We start from the raw sequence: 18,911 nt of genomic DNA on the forward strand, positions 1-18,911 counted from the left end.
GTCTTACATAAGTGTTAAATTACCTTTCTTTTTCTTGGGTCACATGAATAGACTTTGGTCCCTTGCCTATTATCCTAACACTATCCAAACAGACTATTTTGAGTCACAACGATTGGATTTCCTTTAAACAGACTATTTCCTTAGTGTTATCTTACTGTGAGTAAAACACTGAAAATTGGTTTGTGAGTTTGAGGATTGGGCAGACAGTCAAGAAGTGTGTCGCTGGAGATTTGATAACGGCACAGATTCAGGAGGCGGTATGAAACAGCCTCACCAAATATGGGAATGTACATGCATGTGGACACCCTTAACTCTTTTTTTTTTTTTTTTCTGGTATGGGTGGAGTTTTCTGATATACATTTTATTTATTTTAAACCAAAATGACAAAACTAATAAACAGACAAGAAGAAATAAAACTAAGTTGCGCTCAACAGTTTGATTTTACTCCAGGGGTTGAATTCTTAAAATCTGTCACTAAATTGTTAAGGAGACTAGTTAGAGTGCAGTAGGATTCTCTGCACATCATGTTTCTTTGTTCATCTTTATAAATGCACATTCACACCTTTTCTTGATCTCATGATGTTAACTACAAGCTTTTTTTTTTTCTTTTTAAATACTTCTCAATGAATACTAATGTTTATTTAGTGTCTTATAGTTTCTATATCTTGTGTATATACAGTTGTTTAATTTAAATTGGGACGAGTTACATATTTCACACTAGCTAATATAGTTTGCTAATCTGATGCCTGGGTTCACAGTATGAGTATGAGGTACTAAACTTAAAGAAAATCTTGATCATCTCAGTTCTGCTTTTTTCCCCCCCCACTTTTGCTGTGTGGTTAGTACACAGTGTGGTAGAAAGGCATCTGTTTAATCAACCACAAGTTATTCCTTCCTAGTTTACATTCTCTGGTATGGGCAGCTTGAAATTTCGTCATGCCTGCTAGAGTCATTACATGTTTTCTGTTTAAGTCATTATGAGATACTTGGACAGTAAAGCCTAAGAGAACACTTCAGTCTTGTTCTATCTTCCTACTTTTGTCGAATTTCATTAGTAAGCCTGAGTTGGCCTAAAAGCATCCAAACACAGTCCGCCTGATACAGTCAGGAAGTTGATCCATGGAAGTGATGATGAGCTGGCAGCTGAGGCCAGCTGAGTGTGGGTGAATCAGCTTTCCTTATTTAGGATTTTCAAAATGGGAATGGCTCCTCCCTGCTGCTGCTTTCATCTCATGGTAAAGACAGAAGCTCAACAACATATGATGGGATAGACATTAAAAGACTGTCATGATCAAGACTTAAAGCCTGTTAATTCTTTGGCAAGTGTTTTAGACATTTGACCCCCAGATGTCCGTGAGTTTGCAAGTTTGTGTTGTAATATTTACTCCAAATTTTTCAAACTAATAAAGCTGAACTAAAAATGACATTTTATTAAACAATAAAGTGTCAACTTAAATTAGCTAATTTAGGTTTAACTAAGTGCAATGCTGTAGTGCCATAGAAGCTAATGAATAGAATAGAATTCAACTTTATTGTCATTGCACATGCACAGGTACAGGGCAATGAAATGCAGTTTGCATCCATCCACAAGTGCTTTAGTGATATAGATATATTACAATATATATTAGCAATAATATAGATATGTAAGTATATTACAGAAATGGGTCTATTATGGTATGTTATAATGTACACGGTATGAAGTATGTTGTGAATATTCTATAACTATAAGTATGTACAGCTGTGATGAAATTAAATCTGAAACCTGGTATGTTTTTAAAAAGAAACCCATCTTCCTGTATTTTAGGCCACACAAGTTTCAGATCTCACTGAGTTTGAATGTCTTTAAAGTTTTTTTTCTGTGCCACATTCAACCTCCACAACCACAACAGCACATGCCAGCACCTTCCTCTTTCTCTTTGCTCTCTTAGAATTTAGTATGTTTGTAAAGCCATTTCAGCATGTGCAGCTGTTGTAAAAATGTGTCCAATGTAGATGTTTTAATGTCATCTATCAGTGACCTGTTTTGTTTTCTCTGTTTTATTTTGCAGATGGACCTGAGCTTACTTTTAATAGCAGCATTATCAGCAGCCCTCAGTGGCAGCTTGGCACAGCAAGGTAGGAAGTTAAAGTTCCCGTTTTGCTCCTTTTCTTATCTTAACTATTAATTATAATCTAACCTACTGCACAAGGTATTTTCATCCCTTTGCAGTACAGCCACAAGAGCACTAATTTACTAATATTTATTTTTTCATCCTAAGAATGTGGAACTGTTTCTCTCAGGAACCTGTTTCAGGGAACTAAACGGGTCAAAGTCTGCTGATGTAGCAACAGCCTTTTTAAAAAAAATGTTTTTACATGCAGCAAAACCGAGATACAAGGCCACATGTAGGCTTTTGCAATCTTTTAAAAAACACAAGCACTCACGCAATATAACAAGCAGAGTGAAGCCTGTTATATTTTCCACGAGTATGTGAGGGGTTTGCTTAGGCCTGCGTGACATAAATTTCATAATTACAAAGTGTGAACATGAGGCACTGTTTGCAGACTCCTCTTCAGAGACGTTATCGTCACATGCATTGACAATATAAAAGATGGGCCTAGCCACAGAGATGTCACCCATCAGTTTCTGATGTCCAATGTTTTGGTGATTTGAACCTAAAGGTGACGAGTAGGAGGCGAATCTGACCTGGCATGCACACCACTTAGCTAAGACCCTGAATAGTCTTTGTTTCTGCTATTCTTGATCTGACATCTGACTGGGTTTTAAAAAATAGTGGTCCTTTCTTAAACAATTAGCTTCAAGCACAGAAGTACTAGCCTATGAGTATGTACTTCTTTTTTCCATGAAAACTGCCCTGTAAGAAGTCTTACAGAGGTCAGTAAAGTACACAGACCACCCAAGAACCACCAAATAGTTCCTGAAGTAGAAATGATTTATTGTTACACTTTCTTTTTCTTTCTTTTCTTTTGCTCTTGACACACATTATGAATGATAGTGATAGAAAAGTTTTCACACTGGCTTGTTCTCATGCTTTTTCCCCTTTCAAATCTTCATTCATGGTTTTATGACTGTTAGTCCTTTTGGCCAACAGTTGGAGTTTTTTGTTTTATGGAGTTAGGTCATTACTTGGTGAGTTGTCTGGAGCTTTTCCCAGCATGACTCAGTTTTCTGGTCTGGGAGGGGGGAAGGGAGGAGGAGGGAGGGGGGGTGCTTTCCAGCCAAAAGCTGCTTTGAGTTAGTGAGCTAATGGAAAAGATTGTATCATCTTGGCTAAAAGGAACTTGTGTCATCTCTTTCAGATGGAAGCATATGCATCAAGGCAAACGCGCAGTCATGTGGGGAATGCATCCAGGTCTCTGAGATCTGTGGATGGTGCACAGATGAAGTGAGTTGGATCAGCAAAGCTGTGTCAAAGCTGTTTTATCACATGAGTGAAAAAATATCAGAGAGCTCTTTATCAGTGAGGAAAGTTTCAGTTTCCTTGAGCTGCACAAAAAATGATGAAAACTGTAATATCTGTCATTGTCACCATTATTAAATAGGAGTACAAGACTGGAGTCATTCTGCAATTCAAAACAAATGAAATAGTTCAAGTGACAAAATGCAATAAAATCCATTTAATTAAATTAACTTTCACCTTTGTTTATATGAATGCGTGCATGTAATCTGTACTCATCCTGTAAGCAGTATAAGTACTCAGGAGTTAAGCGATTAGAGACTTTTTGTTTTTCACCCAATGGCAAGTAAACCACAGTTGGTCCATTAATTGTAAACAGCAGTGCTGCTCCTGCTGCTGCTTCTTCACTGGAAACTTGGTCAGGATGAAGCTGCTTAATTAGATGTTTAGTGTACCTAAGGCGGATTTTCTTGCTGTGGTTGAAATACAAACAGACCACAGTATGAGGGAAAAGACCAAAAACATGCAGTTGGAATTAAACATTCATGCACAGTAACAAACAAATGTAAATGAAGTTCTTTTTATGCTGTGTCAGTGACGTTAACACAAGCAAGTAGAATTTTTGTTTACATTTATACTTCGATTGTAACTAAAAATGGATTTATAATCCAGCGTATATTTAAGTTGGTACACTAGACACAGAGTGGGGCATCAGGAGCTGTTCTCTCTGCCCCTCAGTGGCACAGAGGCCAATCTTTAACCTGCTAGTTCCCTAGTATAAAGTCTCAGTGGTATTAGAGTGGGCGGGCATTTCCTGTCTTCTGCATGCTCTGTCCAAGCAGCTCCCTCGCCTTATCAGAGGATACAGAGCATTTCCATTATTTCAAATACCTCTGAAGCAGACCATTTCCTGCTTTGCGCTACTTGTGGATAACCGTGGAAAACATACTGACCTGATTCTCTTAAAACCACATTACATTTATGTATGAACATGGCTGTAGATTCCACTTCTACTGTCACCTGACTTCAGTGTACAGTTATAACCATGTTTAGGTGAGAGACTCTTAAAATAAGTGAATTTATCTGAAATGAAACGGGGGGGGAAACACTGACTGATACCCGTGAGGCAAGATTCACATGTATGTGTTTAAGGGCTCATGTTCACTTTAAGCAAGGTTGTGGGAACACAGATCAACAAATTCCTACACCTGGTTAGCCTTGGATGTATACATATGTATATGAAACATTTTACATTTCTGTACATGTTCGTTGCAAAAAGAGAGAAACTAAAGGCAAAAAGAGCTAGATTGAACTGGGTTACAGTTTAACCACCCAGGAAACACAGACAGGCTTTAACCTGCACCACATTTCAAACAACAGAAGAAGCACAACCCTTAAACTGTCCAGTTTTGTTCTGCACAGAATAAAAACACTGAAACAGGGAAAAAAATTTAATTGATTAGATGGAAAGGCTGAGTTTTATTGGAGAGGAGGGCCAACTATAGGAAAACGGGTTTATAGTTAAGGTGAGCCTTTTAGTAAACTGTTGAAACCATGTCAGGGTTAAATGCTTTTTGTTCTCGTCATGTGCCAAGACAACTGCATTCCTGTTAAATCATGCCTGCTGATATCCACCCCTGAGCTTATGAAACCAGGCCTCGACTTCAGTTTGTAGTTGAGTGAAGTCGTTTGGAGCACCTAAAGAGATCTCTCTTTAGAAGAAACGCTCTCTCGCAAAGTAGCTCTGCTTTAGAACTCATCAGATTATGTGCAGCTAGATGCAGGCAAAAAGAAAGGGGTGTTTTTATGTCATGAGGTTTTGGAAATAACTGAGTCAAAGCACTGTTTTCATTTTGACTGGGTTCATTGTCTCGGCTTCTCCTCGACTGCTCCTTGTGGTGTCTCATGTGCATCCAATCTATATTCTCTGTTAGGCCTGTCAATCATCTGTTTCTCCTTTTCTCTCCTTTCCACGAGTAACAGTGAAAGCAACAGTGAAAGTAACAGTGAAGCCTTATCTTATGTTTCGTTGCATACTTTGTCATTTCAACATTCATGAGATTTGTATCTGCAGCACTCGTGCTCCAAAGATTAGTCTGTTTATTAGTTAAAATAACCAAACAATTTTGTTTCACTAAATGAGTCTTTAACCTTTTATACTTGTAAAGTGACACATTTAAATCAGTGTCATTAAAAACACTGACATTGAGGCTCCAGAATATAAGGTGCTCCATGGTGGATTGAAGCCTGGTAGAAAAATGAAAGCCACTAAGCTTAATTTTGGAAAATTAGATTTTAAACTTGAAAATACATTGTTCGTCTTCAAAGATCAAATTACTTAATTTTGGTAGGCTAATAAGATGCATAAATTAAGGAAGTAGCTTTGTCGAGAAAAAAAAATTAAACAAATTCAGTGAAAGGGGAAAAAAAGGGAAATCCTTAATTTGAAGGGTCTGAAATGGTAAAAGCTGTGAGCAAGGGTGTGACATGTAGCCTCAAAACTATATAAATAAAACGCTAATGTGGACGTGGAGTGTTTTTAGACGAAAGCACAGTTTTCAAATTTACCTGGATCAGTGTAGATGTAGAGCCATAGGAATCCCCCAGCAGCCTACACCTATTGCAGCATAACTAAGGGAGCATTTAGATTCACCTGATCCAGCCCTAACTATATGCTTTAGCAAATAGGAAAGTTTTAAGCCTAATCTTAAAAGTAGAGATAGTGTCTGTCTCCCGAATCCAAACTGGAAGCTGGTTCCACAGAAGTGGGGCCTGAAAACTGAAGGCTCTGCCTCTCGTTCTACTTTTAAATACTCTAGGAACAACAAGTAAGCCTGCAGTCCGAGAGCGAAATTCTCTAATGGGGTGATATGGTACTATAAGGTCATTAATATAAGATGGGATCTGACTATTCACGACCTTCTTTGTGAGGACCAGGATTTTTGAATTCAAAATCCTGGTCTTCTGCCACATACAAGGATGTATTGTTATTCATTCTTTCACTGATTAGGTTATTGCGGCAGCGTGGTTTTCCTTTCACAATACAACCCAAAAGGAAAACACAAACAATTTGAAGAAAATTATCCCGGTCTGTGGTGGGAAAGTCATTTGGAGTAATTCTCTAATGGTCTTTTCTTCTTTTTGCAGAAGTTCCTCTCAGAGGGCGAGTCCAAATCAGCTCGCTGTGATGATGTGACCTACCTGAAGAAGAAAGACTGCAAAAATATTGAGGACCCCCGCGGCAGCACTGAAATTACCCAGAACAAAGATGTCACCGTTCGCAACAAGGATGGGAATGTAAAACTCAAGCCTGAGGAGATCACACAGATACAGCCTCAGAAACTCAAAGTGACGCTCAGATCTGGTAAGCAGGCGTATGCTGATGCTATGTTCCTGACTATGTTTACATTTATTAGCTAGCTGTTCAGCATCGATTTCAGTGTTTTCACCGACGCCATCTTGGTATTTTGAAACCAGATGTGATGAGTGATGGCGGGCCTGACTGTGAAACCAAGGACACAGCAAACTCATGGGCTAACATTTGTGATTAGCAAGTCAATAGCCAGTGAACGTTCCCTGGATGATAGTAGTGGCCATAAGCTACTGCATGATGCTTTTCTTCTGTCATTTAATGGTCGGGCATTGTACAGCTACAAGCATTTCACCCCCATGTCATACTGTGTATGGTTGTGTGTGTGTGACAAATAAAATTTGAATTTGAATTTGATTAATGTGGCAAAATGTTATGCCAGATGCCCTTCTTAATGCATCGTCAGGGGATTTGTGTGCTTCTGGGATCAAACTTGAGATCTTTTGCTTCTTAGGCAAATGCATAAATCACTGTATTATGAAGGCTCAGGTCTAGAAACTAGCGACTGAGCCCAAAGTTTGCTGAGGTCACAAAGCTAGAAGTCACCTTGAAGTCTTTTTTTAACCAGAGGAATATAGATGTGAATATACATAACTTTCCCTAGGGATCAATAAAGTATTCTGATTCTGATATCCTGGTTGAATTTCTTTTACTCGTCACAGTTAAAACAGCTGTGTAAATACCCTAACGTAATTAGAGATTGTGTTATGTTAAAGGCTTTCAATATAGCCTGAACTTTTGATGCTTTGGCAGTTTGCTGAAACTGTTGTCAGGTCAAAACAAAAGCAAATTTTTATTTGGAGTAAATATGTTGATGGTTCATAGTTGGTGTAATGTCAAAGCAGTTTAGATTTAGAAGCTGTTATATTTGTGTCAGTCTCACCTTTAGCCACTTTAAAGCCAGTGGACTGGAAAAGATAAGAAATTTATAAGAATTATTTTAATAATTTTATCAGTTTGAAGAAGCTGGCATGATGCAAACTTAAATTTCCAAAGATGGTAAAATGAATTTGAGACCACCCCCCTTAAATTATCTTTAGTTTCCAACCCTTTTGTATTTAAGTGTAACTCTGGTTTTCCAGTAAAAACAGGAAACTTGTCGTTAGTCTAATAACTAACAATGCTCTGCTTTTGCCTTTAAGGTGAGCCACAGACTTTTGACCTGAAATTCAAGCGTGCTGAGGATTACCCCATCGACTTATATTACCTCATGGACCTCTCGTTCTCCATGAAAGATGATTTGGAAAATGTGAAGAACCTTGGCACTGACCTCATGAGGGAAATGCGGGAGATCACGTCAGACTTCAGGATAGGTACGGTTAAAAACATGAAACCCAGTAAATGTCCTTCAAAACAGCAGAAAACCCTCAGCCTTCCAAATGAGTTTATAATCCCAAGTTAAGAAATGCTCTCCTTTTTTGTTTCGCCTTAAGGTTTTGGCTCCTTTGTGGAGAAAACGGTCATGCCTTACATCAGCACCACACCTGCCAGGCTAATCAACCCCTGTTCCAACAACGAGAACTGTACGAGCCCCTTCAGCTACAAGAACGTCCTGAAGCTCACCAGCAACGGAGACAGGTTTAACCAGCTGGTCAGTCAGCAGCAGATCTCAGGAAACCTGGACTCTCCAGAGGGGGGGTTTGATGCCATCATGCAGGTGGCAGTCTGTGAGGTGAGCGTTTAATTAATTAAGCTTGTTTTGTTTTTTTTGTGTGTGTTTTTTTTTTTTTTTGTTTTTTCTATTCTTCTGTGCCTGCAAAATGCATAGAATACAAATAAGTATAAATAAGATAAATAAGGATATCTTCTTGTTTTGATCCCAGGAGCAAATTGGCTGGAGGAACGTGACTCGTCTGCTGGTGTTTTCCACTGATGCTGGTTTCCACTTCGCTGGAGACGGCAAGCTGGGCGGCATTGTCCTCCCCAACGATGGGAAGTGTCACCTGGAAAACAACGTGTACAGTATGAGCCACTACTACGTATGTACCATCATGTCTTTAACACTAACAGTAAATCCAGGGAGAGCTGACTGAGAATGAGAGCTGTTATATGTTCACCTTTTTTAATAATGGTCTCAGTTTTATCGTCTGTTCATTAATTGTATCTTCACATGACCCATATTCTTTGTTAAGTTTGTTTTGTATGTTTAACAGGATTATCCCTCTATTGCTCACCTGGTCCAGAAGTTGAGTGATCACAACATTCAGACCATCTTTGCTGTAACTGAGGAATTTCAGCCTGTTTACCAGGTAACCTTTGTACATTGTGTTTGAAGACTATTCTTTTTCTTTTTTATACAAGCAGAACCCACACTGGGAAGGTCAAAAAACCCTGTATTGTTATGTATATATGTCTATCAATATTTATTGTTTTATTATATAATGTTTTTTGGCTCAGAATGGGTGTTGGGTGGTTGATTGGTCCATTGGTCCATCGCCTCTGTCAGTGCACCCTAGGGCGGCTGTGGCTACAATGTAGCTTACCGTCACCAGTGTCTGAGTGTGTGTGTGTGTGTGTGTGTGTGTGTGTGAACGGGTGGATGACTGAACGTGTAAAGCGCTTTGGGGTCCTTAGGGACTAGAAAAATGCTACACAAACACAGGCCATTTACCATTAGACATGAAATCTATTATCTTATTTTTAAAAAAAAATTACATTATATTTCAGAAAATTATACCTCAGTTAACAAAACAAGGTCAAAAAACCAATCACAACGCTGGTGATTTTCCTTTCTGCTTTCAAAGAATTTCTCATTGCAGGAAAATGTAATAACTTTCCAGCACTGTATTTCACAATTTAGTTAGGAATATCATCCAACCGATAGATCAGCTCCAATTTTTTTTTATGTAATTCACAGGATATGATTCATGTATGTTAATTCTTTCTTTTGACTCTCGTTTCTCTTACAGGAGTTGAAAAATCTTATTCCCAAATCAGCTGTCGGCACGCTTTCCTCCAACTCCAGTAATGTCATCAAACTCATCATTGATGCCTACAATGTAAGTTGAACTGCACAATCATCACGTGATCTTAGACTCTCCCCTGATGATCGGGGATTGATTTAGCATTGAGTTATTTCTCATGTATACATAGCCAGGCATTTGTCATCTTCATCTGAGCACGTGAAGATTACAGGTAACGAAATGTAACATAAACGTAAGAGGTCACATCCAGAGAAATTCAACGCAAATAATCAGCCAAATTTGAGGAACTGATAACTGGTGCTTTCCTCTTCACCTGTGTGCATGAATACTTTCTCTCTTCCATCATAAACAAACCCAAGTGACAGCTATGCCTTAGCTGTGCCACTCCCAAAAATACATCTTAATTATAAGGAATTAATTATTACTTAAGTTAGTTATAAGCTGCTACTCATCTGTAGAGAGACAAAGTTTAATAAATGTTTGATTCTTATCTTTTTCTTTTTTGCAGTCTTTGTCATCTGAGGTGATTCTGGAGAACAGCAAGCTGCCCGAGGGCGTTTCTATCTCGTACAAAGCCTTCTGTAAAAACGGTGTGCGAGGAACAGAGGACAACGGCAGGAAGTGCACTAACATCTCCATTGGCGACGAGGTAATAGGATCCAGGCTTGGTTTCCATGTGCTGACGAGTGTAAAACAAGCAAACCAAAAATTATATCTGAGAAAAAGAAAGGGTTTAGATACTCTGGGGAAAATGTATTGAGTCAAATACATTTATTTGATGATCTGAAACATTTAAATGTGACAATCATACAAAAAGAAAAACAGTTACCTTGATGGCATCCTCCTCATACGGTGTGATTCTCTCTGGTTTCCAGGTGTCTTTTAAGATCTCTATTGAATCTCAGAAGTGTCCTTCAGGTGGCAAGCCTGAGGTCATTACAGTGAAACCGCTGGGCTTCAATGAGGAGGTGGCGATAGAGCTCAATTTCATCTGTGACTGTGAATGTGCCAAAAAGGGAGAGCCCAACAGTCCGAAGTGCCACGGGGGAAACGGGATTTTTGAATGTGGAGCCTGCAAGTAAGTATTGATGTGCATTGATGCAGAGAGATGTAGAGCTGCTGAGCCATGTATGATGGAGCATAAGGATGTGTGGGTCTGTAATTTCAAAATATTCCTCAACATATTTAAGTAATTTGATTAAAAGCTGGATTTATGATTTCAGTGGCATACTTTAATCATCCACCTAAATAGTCAAGAGACTTATTGCTGCTTGTAATGTGACACTAAAACTTGAATAATTAAACTTTTGTTGTTCTGTGGCAGATGTAACGAAGGACGTATTGGGCGTGAATGTGAGTGCAGCAAAGACGAAGTCCGGTCAGACGACCTGGATGCTAACTGCAGAAAACCCAACAGTACAGATATCTGTAGCAACAATGGCGAGTGCCTCTGTGGCACCTGCGAATGTAAGAAGCGGGAGAATCCTGCAGAAGTCTACAGTGGCAAGTACTGTGAGTGCGACAACTTCAACTGCGACCGCTCTGGCAACTTGCTCTGCGGAGGTAAGGGTTACAGAAGTAAACTCATTTGAAAGTATGATTGATTTAACTCCACACTGAATGTGTTTGATTCCTGTGCTCCATTAGGACATGGACGCTGCGAATGCAGGAAGTGCATCTGTGACACCAACTACACAGGCAATGCCTGTGAATGTTCCCTGGATGAATCCACCTGCCTTGCCAAGAATGGGCAGCTCTGTAATGGCCGCGGCAAATGCGAGTGTGGAATCTGCAAATGCGAAGACCCCAAATTCCAGGGTCCGACATGTGAGGTCTGTCCGACCTGCCCCGGTGTCTGCACTGAGCACAAGTGAGTGTGAAGCTTTCATCTTTGGTTGGAGAAACAACATATAGAAATCTAAAAATGTAAAGTCTGTTTTAACATGTAAGCTTAGAAGTTGTATGCCAAACTGAGTCATGTGATTTATGATTAAATTCTAGTTAAAAGCCAAAAGATTTATCTTTGATTTTTAACTAGAATTTCATAACAAATCATCTCAGAGACTATAATAATTCATAGTCATTAAAACTTATTTGATACACATTACAAAACAATTCAAGGAACACTTAAAAAAAACACATCAGGCAGTTTGCAGGATGCCAACAAGGTTCTGCCTGGGTCCTTGTCACTGGGAGCCTTTGGGTGTGGAGTTTCATGTTTTCCCAGTAATTTCATGAAATCTTCCAGGTGCCTGCGTTTCCTCCCAGAGACGTGCTTGTGATTCTAAATTAGATGATGTGCTTGCAGTGCATAGAATAAGCCTATGACAAATGACAAAACAAACTCTGTGGAAGAAATGCTGTTAGTTTTAGTTCATGTCTTTAGTTTTAGACTTTGTCAATAGAGAGGCCTTTATGTTTAAGCGGGGGATGTCTGTATGACTGAGGCTCTCACAAAATAAATGCCTTTAATTCCTGTTCTGAACTGACACTAAACATTTTCAACAGTAAAAACTAAAATGAACAAACTCACTGTGGAAATTAACCCAAAGTACAATAAATCAAAAACAAAATGTAAAACTAAGAGTTAAAATTAAGAGTTCTCACTGTATTAAAATGATCACATCATCCTTTATCTAAACAGTTAGATTTTCACTCGTTTTTTTCATGTGTGGCAGTTCAGACCTGACGACTGTTTTCCAGCATGGCGGTTATAATGTCTGGCGTCTCGAATATAAAACACTGTGGTGAGTAAACCACGCTGTGCTTCCACAGAGATTGTGTGCAGTGCAGAGCGTTTGGGGATGGCGAGAAGAAGGAGATGTGCCAAAAGGAGTGCAGCTACTTCAACCTAATAAAGGTGAAGGACCGAAAAGATCTACCTCAGCCCACAGACCAGAGCTTCCCCCTGACCCACTGCAAAGAGAAGGATGCAAACGACTGCTGGTTCTACTACACCTACGCCATCACCAAGAATTCCACCAAGGAAGTCTTTGTGGTAGAGAAACTGGGTACGGTCACACTGAGCTGATTTTGTCTGATCATCCTTTTACTTGCTTTCTGTTTATTGTTACAAAAGCAGATGCAATAGACAGTTTAATAGATGAGATGGCAAATCTTCCCTACTTTTAAGAAATCAAGAAAATAGCCATTAATATCAATGATTACTTATTTTCTGTTTATGATAATTACATTTTTGTTCTTTATATGAGCAACCGTTTTCATTGGGTGTCTTTGCTTTCCTTTTCCGTTAGACTGCCCGTCAGGACCTGACATCATCCCCATCGTGGCAGGTGTGGTAGCGGGCATTGTGCTCATCGGCCTCGCACTGCTGCTCATCTGGAAGCTGCTCATGATCATCCACGACCGCCGAGAGTTCGCCAAGTTTGAGAAGGAGAAGATGAATGCCAAATGGGACACGGTGAGTAGTAGAACCGCATCATCCACAGCACTAAATGACAGAGCCGTTCACTCGGGTTTATGCTTTAAAAAAATTTACCATGCTGAAAGAGCTAGTTATTTAAGCCATTGTGTCACAGTCCGCAGGTTAAATTTGGTATAGAAGGAGGCTGCTTGTTTTAGATGGTGAGAGTGTTATAAGATACGGGTCATTTTAGACTGAGACTTATGCAGAGCTACTCCAGTAGAGCTAGAAGATTCAGTAAAATGAGTCCACTTTAAACTGTAAGTGTTAAACAAAAAGATGAGTGTAACTTTACAGATTTTTCCAGGATTGTGCATGTGACAAAGCTCTCTAGGCAAAAATGTGAGGTAATCATGAGGATATGCCTCTCACTGTGTGGCCTGTACTCAGTCCTCAATGAACCCCAGCTCTATGCAGTTGTGTTAGTTCTCTATTCACTGAGGGCAGGGAGTGGCCTTTTCTCTGCTGCTGGTGCTGCCACTCGCCGTCCACATGCCACAACTGCATGACCATAAAAGGCAACGGAGCAGAGCGAGGAAGCCTGCAGAATGACCACTGATGGAAAGTTCAGCAGCAGCTGCTGCTCAGTGTGAGGCAGTTACAGCAGCAGTGTTTACGATTTGAAGGGAAAAAGCAGAACACAAATCACAGCCAGAGGACTTTAAATACTATTATTTACCATATTACAGACACACAGTAGATGGCTTTGAATTTCTTCTGATAAACATGTCATGAAGTTGGGGTTTTTTTTTTTTGTTTTTTTTTAAATGGTATTCAAGTCTGTTCTTCCTAGTTTCAGCAAACCTTTTTAAAGAAAATTAGTTTTTTAAGATTTTATTTTATTATCAAATGTTTTGGCAACACAAGTGGAACCTATAAGGAAGAAGAATAAATATAAAAACAGTTTTAAAGAAAGTAGGAAACAAACTACTAAACAGAAACTGTGCAGCACTAATGACTGGTAGTAATAATTACAACGCTAATTAGTTACTATAATGTATTGCCTTCTTAGACTGTTTTCTATCCTTTCCAGTGCTTTTCCTGATTCTCTCCATTTCTTTCTTCAGTTTTTTCCATTCATCTTCCTTCTTTTTCTTGTTAGCAAGGGAACCCCATATACAAGAGTCCTATTAACCAGTTCCACAATCCCAGCTATGGGAATAAAGCCGCTGCCCTTTAGGTCAAAGTTTGTATTGCTCCTTCTTGCATGAGTGCAGCAATGAAATAAGTTTAGTGTCCGCATGTTGTGAATTTATATGCATGTCTAACCATAAATTTATATCCTGGAAACATTGGAAAGCAGATTTATTTTCACATTTGGTGATTAACGTGTATCTCTGTGGGAAAACTTTCTCCTATAAACATAAAAAAGCAGCTGCATCATCTACAAACAGGCAAAGCTTAAAACAGCACATGTGAAAACAAAAACCGGAACCTCTGCCCTGCTACAACACCCTGGACAGATCGCCGCTTTGTTGCAGAGCTAACATGAGAGGCAGAACCATTCATGCTCACTTTTTACATATACTGTCAATTAACCTAACTTCATGCATGCCTTTGTGTTGTGGGATGAAGCTGGAGTACCCCACACAGAGAACCCCAGAGCAGATTTTAACCCAGGATCTTCTTGCTGTGATGTGATGGTACTAACCACAGCCCTATGCTGCCCGACCCAAAGAAAAACCTCCAGGGAAAATGGAGTTTGGATTGTCAGCTGCTTTTAGGACAGATGAAAAAATAAACATAAAGCTGTCAGGAACTAGCTCAGAGTTCAAACAAGAGGGAAAGCACAGTTTAATTAAAAAAGAAGCACATTTTCTTCAATTAAATTAAACCTACTAAATAGTTTAAAAAGGATACGGTCAGTATTTTGAGTGTGTGGACCTGCTTGCTAGGGAAAAGAGAGGTTCAAGTATCAATTTGTAAGCAGCTGGCACACAAACATGAAAAGGTTATGCATGTTTTCCCTGTTCTTTTGAGTGCTGTGTCTCAGTGATGCATTTACTGTGTTTGCAACGGTTTACTCACTTTTCTTTCTCTTTTCTTTGCATTTCTCAGGGTGAGAATCCGATCTACAAAAGTGCCGTAACAACTGTCATCAATCCAAAGTACGAGGGAAAATGATGGAGCTTAGCCTACTTCGTGACAACACTGTATGGAAAAGAAAGCGGGAGGGGCGGGTTTTATAATGCTCACTGTTTTTGTTTGTCTGTTTGTTGTTGTAGCCACCAAATAATAGCATTGCATTTTGCGGCTCCGTTCTATTAACTTTTGATCTTCTATGCATCATCTGTAATTTGTACAGTATGTATAAACGTGTGGTTTTTACGTTTTGGTTTTGTTGAGAGAATTTTTTTTTGTTAAATAGAAGCCATCAGTGTTTCGATGAGCGGTTGAAATGAATGTTGATAATGGACAGTAAAGGAAGGGTTTCTTTCCAAATTAGCGTGCATGCATACAGTGCAGAGTAGGAGGCAATCAGTGTTTCAGAAACAGGCATACAAAAGTTTTACTGTGTCTTTAATCATTTTCAATGAGTGGGCGTCTCTTTGGATCGAGCCCTTCAGATGTAGTGCCGGGTTTGGCAGCAGCGGGGTGTGTACAGGAAGTGTTTTTTTTCTTTTCTTTTTGTTTTCCTGTGTTCTGTGTAAAGCCATACATGTATTCACAGAACAGAGCTGGGGGTGATGGTATGTTTGTTTTCAAAGTGACATAATCCGTCTGAACAATCATTTTTATTAAATGTGTCTTTGTGGAGAAAAGATTTTCTTGGGTTGCCTTACCTGATGAAGGGCAGCAGTGTACAGTAGTCTTACTGTTCAGCTCCAGGTTTTACTTGCTTAATTTAAAGCCAACTCAGGTCCTTTTATTCTTCTCAGCAATGCCAAATACACACAATTCTGCCTTATTTGCTGACTAAATTTGCTTATATTGTTTTTATTTGTACAATGTGAATGGGGGGCAAGTGTCCTGTTTTACATCTGAGTTACTACACCTAACTCTTTCAGAGGTGCCTCGATCAAACGTGCTTAATTAAAAAGAAATGGGGATGATGAAAAAAAGAGGATTGATAAGAGAACTTTTGGAAGGCTACGCCTGTCATCAACGTTTAAGTGCCTTTGTTGATTTCTCCATCACATTCACAATTGCGATTCTGTTTTCTGGAATTATTTATTGAATAAACCCCTAAAAAAAGAAAATGGACCCATATTGTTAAGTGTCATTGTGTATTTGCTGAAGATTTGATGCAGTGGAAACTTACATCATGACGTTAAAAATGACAAGATGACGCACCAATGAGAAATGTGGATGGTTTTGTTTACAGGCATAACAACAAGACTGTAGGTATAGTAGCAGGTAGTGTTCTTATTTTATTTGTTTACATTATGAAATTATCAAGCATTTAAATGTTTTATCCTGTTTAATTCAAAAATGATCGAAGTGCTATATAGTAATATAAGTTAAAGTAATACAATTAAAATGCATGCAGTATGCATGATTAAACTGCCCTACTTTTACAGTAATGTAAGAGAAAAATGGGGGGCACAGAAAATAAGAGAGATAAACATGTTTGACCTTTTTTTTTTTTTTTTTTTTTTTTTCTGCAGCAGGAGAGTTGCTGTTGCTTCATTTCATGATTTCTTTGAATACCATATCTGCCTCTGAATAGGTGTCTGGTATCAAAGAAGAAAAGGGAGAAAAATCCTTTGTTTTTTGTTCTCTGTATTCAAAGATATTCTGAATGTATGAAAACAACTCTTAAAAAGAAACTCAAGAGACCTGTTGAAGTCATTGTTTATGTATTACAGACATTCCTTTACAAAAATTTAAAAAAAAATTCGTAAGAATCGCATAGCTCAAAATATATGAATGCATTAGCAAAATAGTTCAATAATTTAAAAAAAAGTAGGAAAAAATGGATTCGAATAAAAGGAGTTCAGTGAGTAAAACTAAATAAATAAATCACTGATCAAATCAATTTAAAATGTAATAATCTAAAAACCTCAGTCATACAGAATAGAAATATTTTTTTGCTATTCTACGTTTAGCAGATCTTTCTTTTTTGTATATAGCTTTATTTGCTTTCATTTTATACTTTTATTTGTTTATTTTAGCATGTAAATCGGCTACAAGCTAACGCTCGTCGTGACGTCGCCAGCCAATCACGTTGCACTCCATCCCCGTGGAGCGTGACGCCTTGAGTCGGGTGCTCTCCACAGGTGATTGGTGGCCTCGGCGGGCCAATCAGATCGCGTCGTTTACAGCAAAGTTGTTAACCCCCAACAGTAGCACTTTGGTTTCCACCTCTCTAGTTTCAGCCAGCTTTACATCGACATGGACTTTTCAGCAGCCAAAATAAGCCGTTTTTTGGTAGATCTACACCGGACAATGGCTCTGCCTGCCCGGACACCGGCGGACCGACCGGCTTTTATTATGAAGCCAACTAGAAGAAGTAGCTGTGGCTAACGCCAGTGGTAGTTGGGTGCCTCTGTGGCTAGCTGCGTCGTGTTGCCTGTCGTTTTTTTTTTTTTTTTTAACTTCTGACTTGCAGAAATATTGCCCATCTATTTATAAATCCCCGACGTGTGACCGATGGTCGACTTGGTGAGTATTTTTCTGCAATGTTTTTAACTTGAATCGATGGTCGCCTGGAAAAAAGGCCCATCGTGATTAGTGTTTTCTGGCATCAGATGATTTCATACACGCAATCAAATTCCTGGCTGGTCAGCTGGATGCGATTCAGCATTAAAACCACAAGTTTCTAATCACTTTGCCACCTCCCGAAGCTAGGTGACCGTGATATGGATCGATATGTTCGGATGAAACGTTTATTGTTTTTATAAAACAAAAAAAATCTAATACTCTAGTTGTTACAGTTAGGTGGAAAAATAAGATGTCGGAAATCTGATCGGGGTTATTTGAGGGGGGGTAAGAGAACATGAGCAAAAGGTGGCTTCCTCATTGAGAGGCTGCAGGTAATTTTTTAAATATGATTTCTTCTCTGGAATTTCCATCATCATCGTTGGAAATGTAGCACTGGGGGATCATAGGCTTTAGGGTGTGTGGCTGAACAGTGCCAGGCAGCTCCTGTGGTCTGCTAGGGAACTGCTTGGCCCTGGCCTGTATGGGTCTGGATCATAGCCTTATGCCCCACTCCACTGTATTATCTAACCTACAGTAGCTCCTTTCATAAAACACCCAGCCAGACGAAGACCTCTGACCGTCCTGGCCTGCTTGGCTGGATGAAGCTCAAATGGGAACTGCCTCATGGTGACTAGTTGTGCTGTCATTATTAGTTAATAATTAGTAATAAAGGCCTGCTTGGGATAAAAACTATGCTGGGGTTGCCTCATCTTCTGCATTAGACTGGATGTAAATCAGACGAGGACAATGTTTCTCGTGTTTTCCTGTGATTATGTGAACTTTTTGTGGGACAAACCCCACCCACATGGCACTTTTGTGTTGTGTGCTGACCCAAAGTATGTGAGGTATGAAAGTAATGTATTTAGTTTGAGGTAGTCTCTTTTGTATTTTTTTTTTTTAGATGTTTTTAGAAGTATAAATCTCAAGGTCACAAGCTTAACTTACTAAAAGTATGTCACTCAAGCTCTTGTCTTTTTTGCATAACCACAGGGCAGTTGAGGCCTTGTCCTCAGAACGCCTTTACTCAAAGTTTCTGGAAATTAAAACAGATTTCAAGGCTTTATTCTCCAATACAGCTTAATTTGGGCTTGGCTAATTTGGAAAGCATCCAGCAGCTGTTATAATAACTGCATTACACAGACTTTATTCGT

At 39.1% G+C, this 18,911-nt stretch overlaps 2 protein-coding genes across 3 annotated transcripts in view; both read left to right on the forward strand.

The window, feature by feature from the left end:
- LOC146613002 (integrin beta-1-like) overlaps positions 1-16,306 on the forward strand; it is a 32,315-nt gene extending 16,009 nt beyond the window's left edge. Inside the window, exons 2-17 of one of the 2 annotated variants that reach the window (XM_085378811.1) lie at positions 2,049-2,115; positions 3,301-3,386; positions 6,546-6,762; positions 7,911-8,081; positions 8,202-8,440; positions 8,592-8,747; positions 8,922-9,017; positions 9,678-9,767; positions 10,201-10,341; positions 10,568-10,770; positions 11,017-11,255; positions 11,340-11,562; positions 12,468-12,703; positions 12,947-13,113; positions 14,219-14,296; positions 15,175-15,231. In XM_085378811.1, the coding sequence (XP_085234937.1) occupies positions 2,049-2,115; positions 3,301-3,386; positions 6,546-6,762; positions 7,911-8,081; positions 8,202-8,440; positions 8,592-8,747; positions 8,922-9,017; positions 9,678-9,767; positions 10,201-10,341; positions 10,568-10,770; positions 11,017-11,255; positions 11,340-11,562; positions 12,468-12,703; positions 12,947-13,113; positions 14,219-14,296 (2,409 nt within the window). In that variant the 3' untranslated portion in view covers positions 15,175-15,231. Of the gene's footprint in view, positions 1-2,048; positions 2,116-3,300; positions 3,387-6,545; positions 6,763-7,910; positions 8,082-8,201; positions 8,441-8,591; positions 8,748-8,921; positions 9,018-9,677; positions 9,768-10,200; positions 10,342-10,567; positions 10,771-11,016; positions 11,256-11,339; positions 11,563-12,467; positions 12,704-12,946; positions 13,114-14,218; positions 14,297-15,174 lie in introns of both variants that reach the window. The other variant, XM_085378812.1, reaches the window with a different exon arrangement.
- Positions 16,307-17,400: 1,094 nt separating this feature from the next.
- LOC146613004 (enhancer of polycomb homolog 1-like) overlaps positions 17,401-18,911 on the forward strand; it is a 35,093-nt gene continuing 33,582 nt past the window's right edge. Inside the window, exon 1 of the mRNA XM_085377013.1 lies at positions 17,401-17,721. The gene's annotated coding sequence lies outside the window, so the exon portion shown is untranslated. The remainder of the gene's footprint in view (positions 17,722-18,911) is intronic.

This window comes from Diplotaxodon limnothrissa, linkage group LG18, assembly GCF_057381915.1.
Source record: "Diplotaxodon limnothrissa isolate DT_005_m linkage group LG18, D_limnothrissa_male_GT1.1, whole genome shotgun sequence".
Taxonomy (NCBI): Eukaryota; Metazoa; Chordata; class Actinopteri; order Cichliformes; family Cichlidae; genus Diplotaxodon; species Diplotaxodon limnothrissa.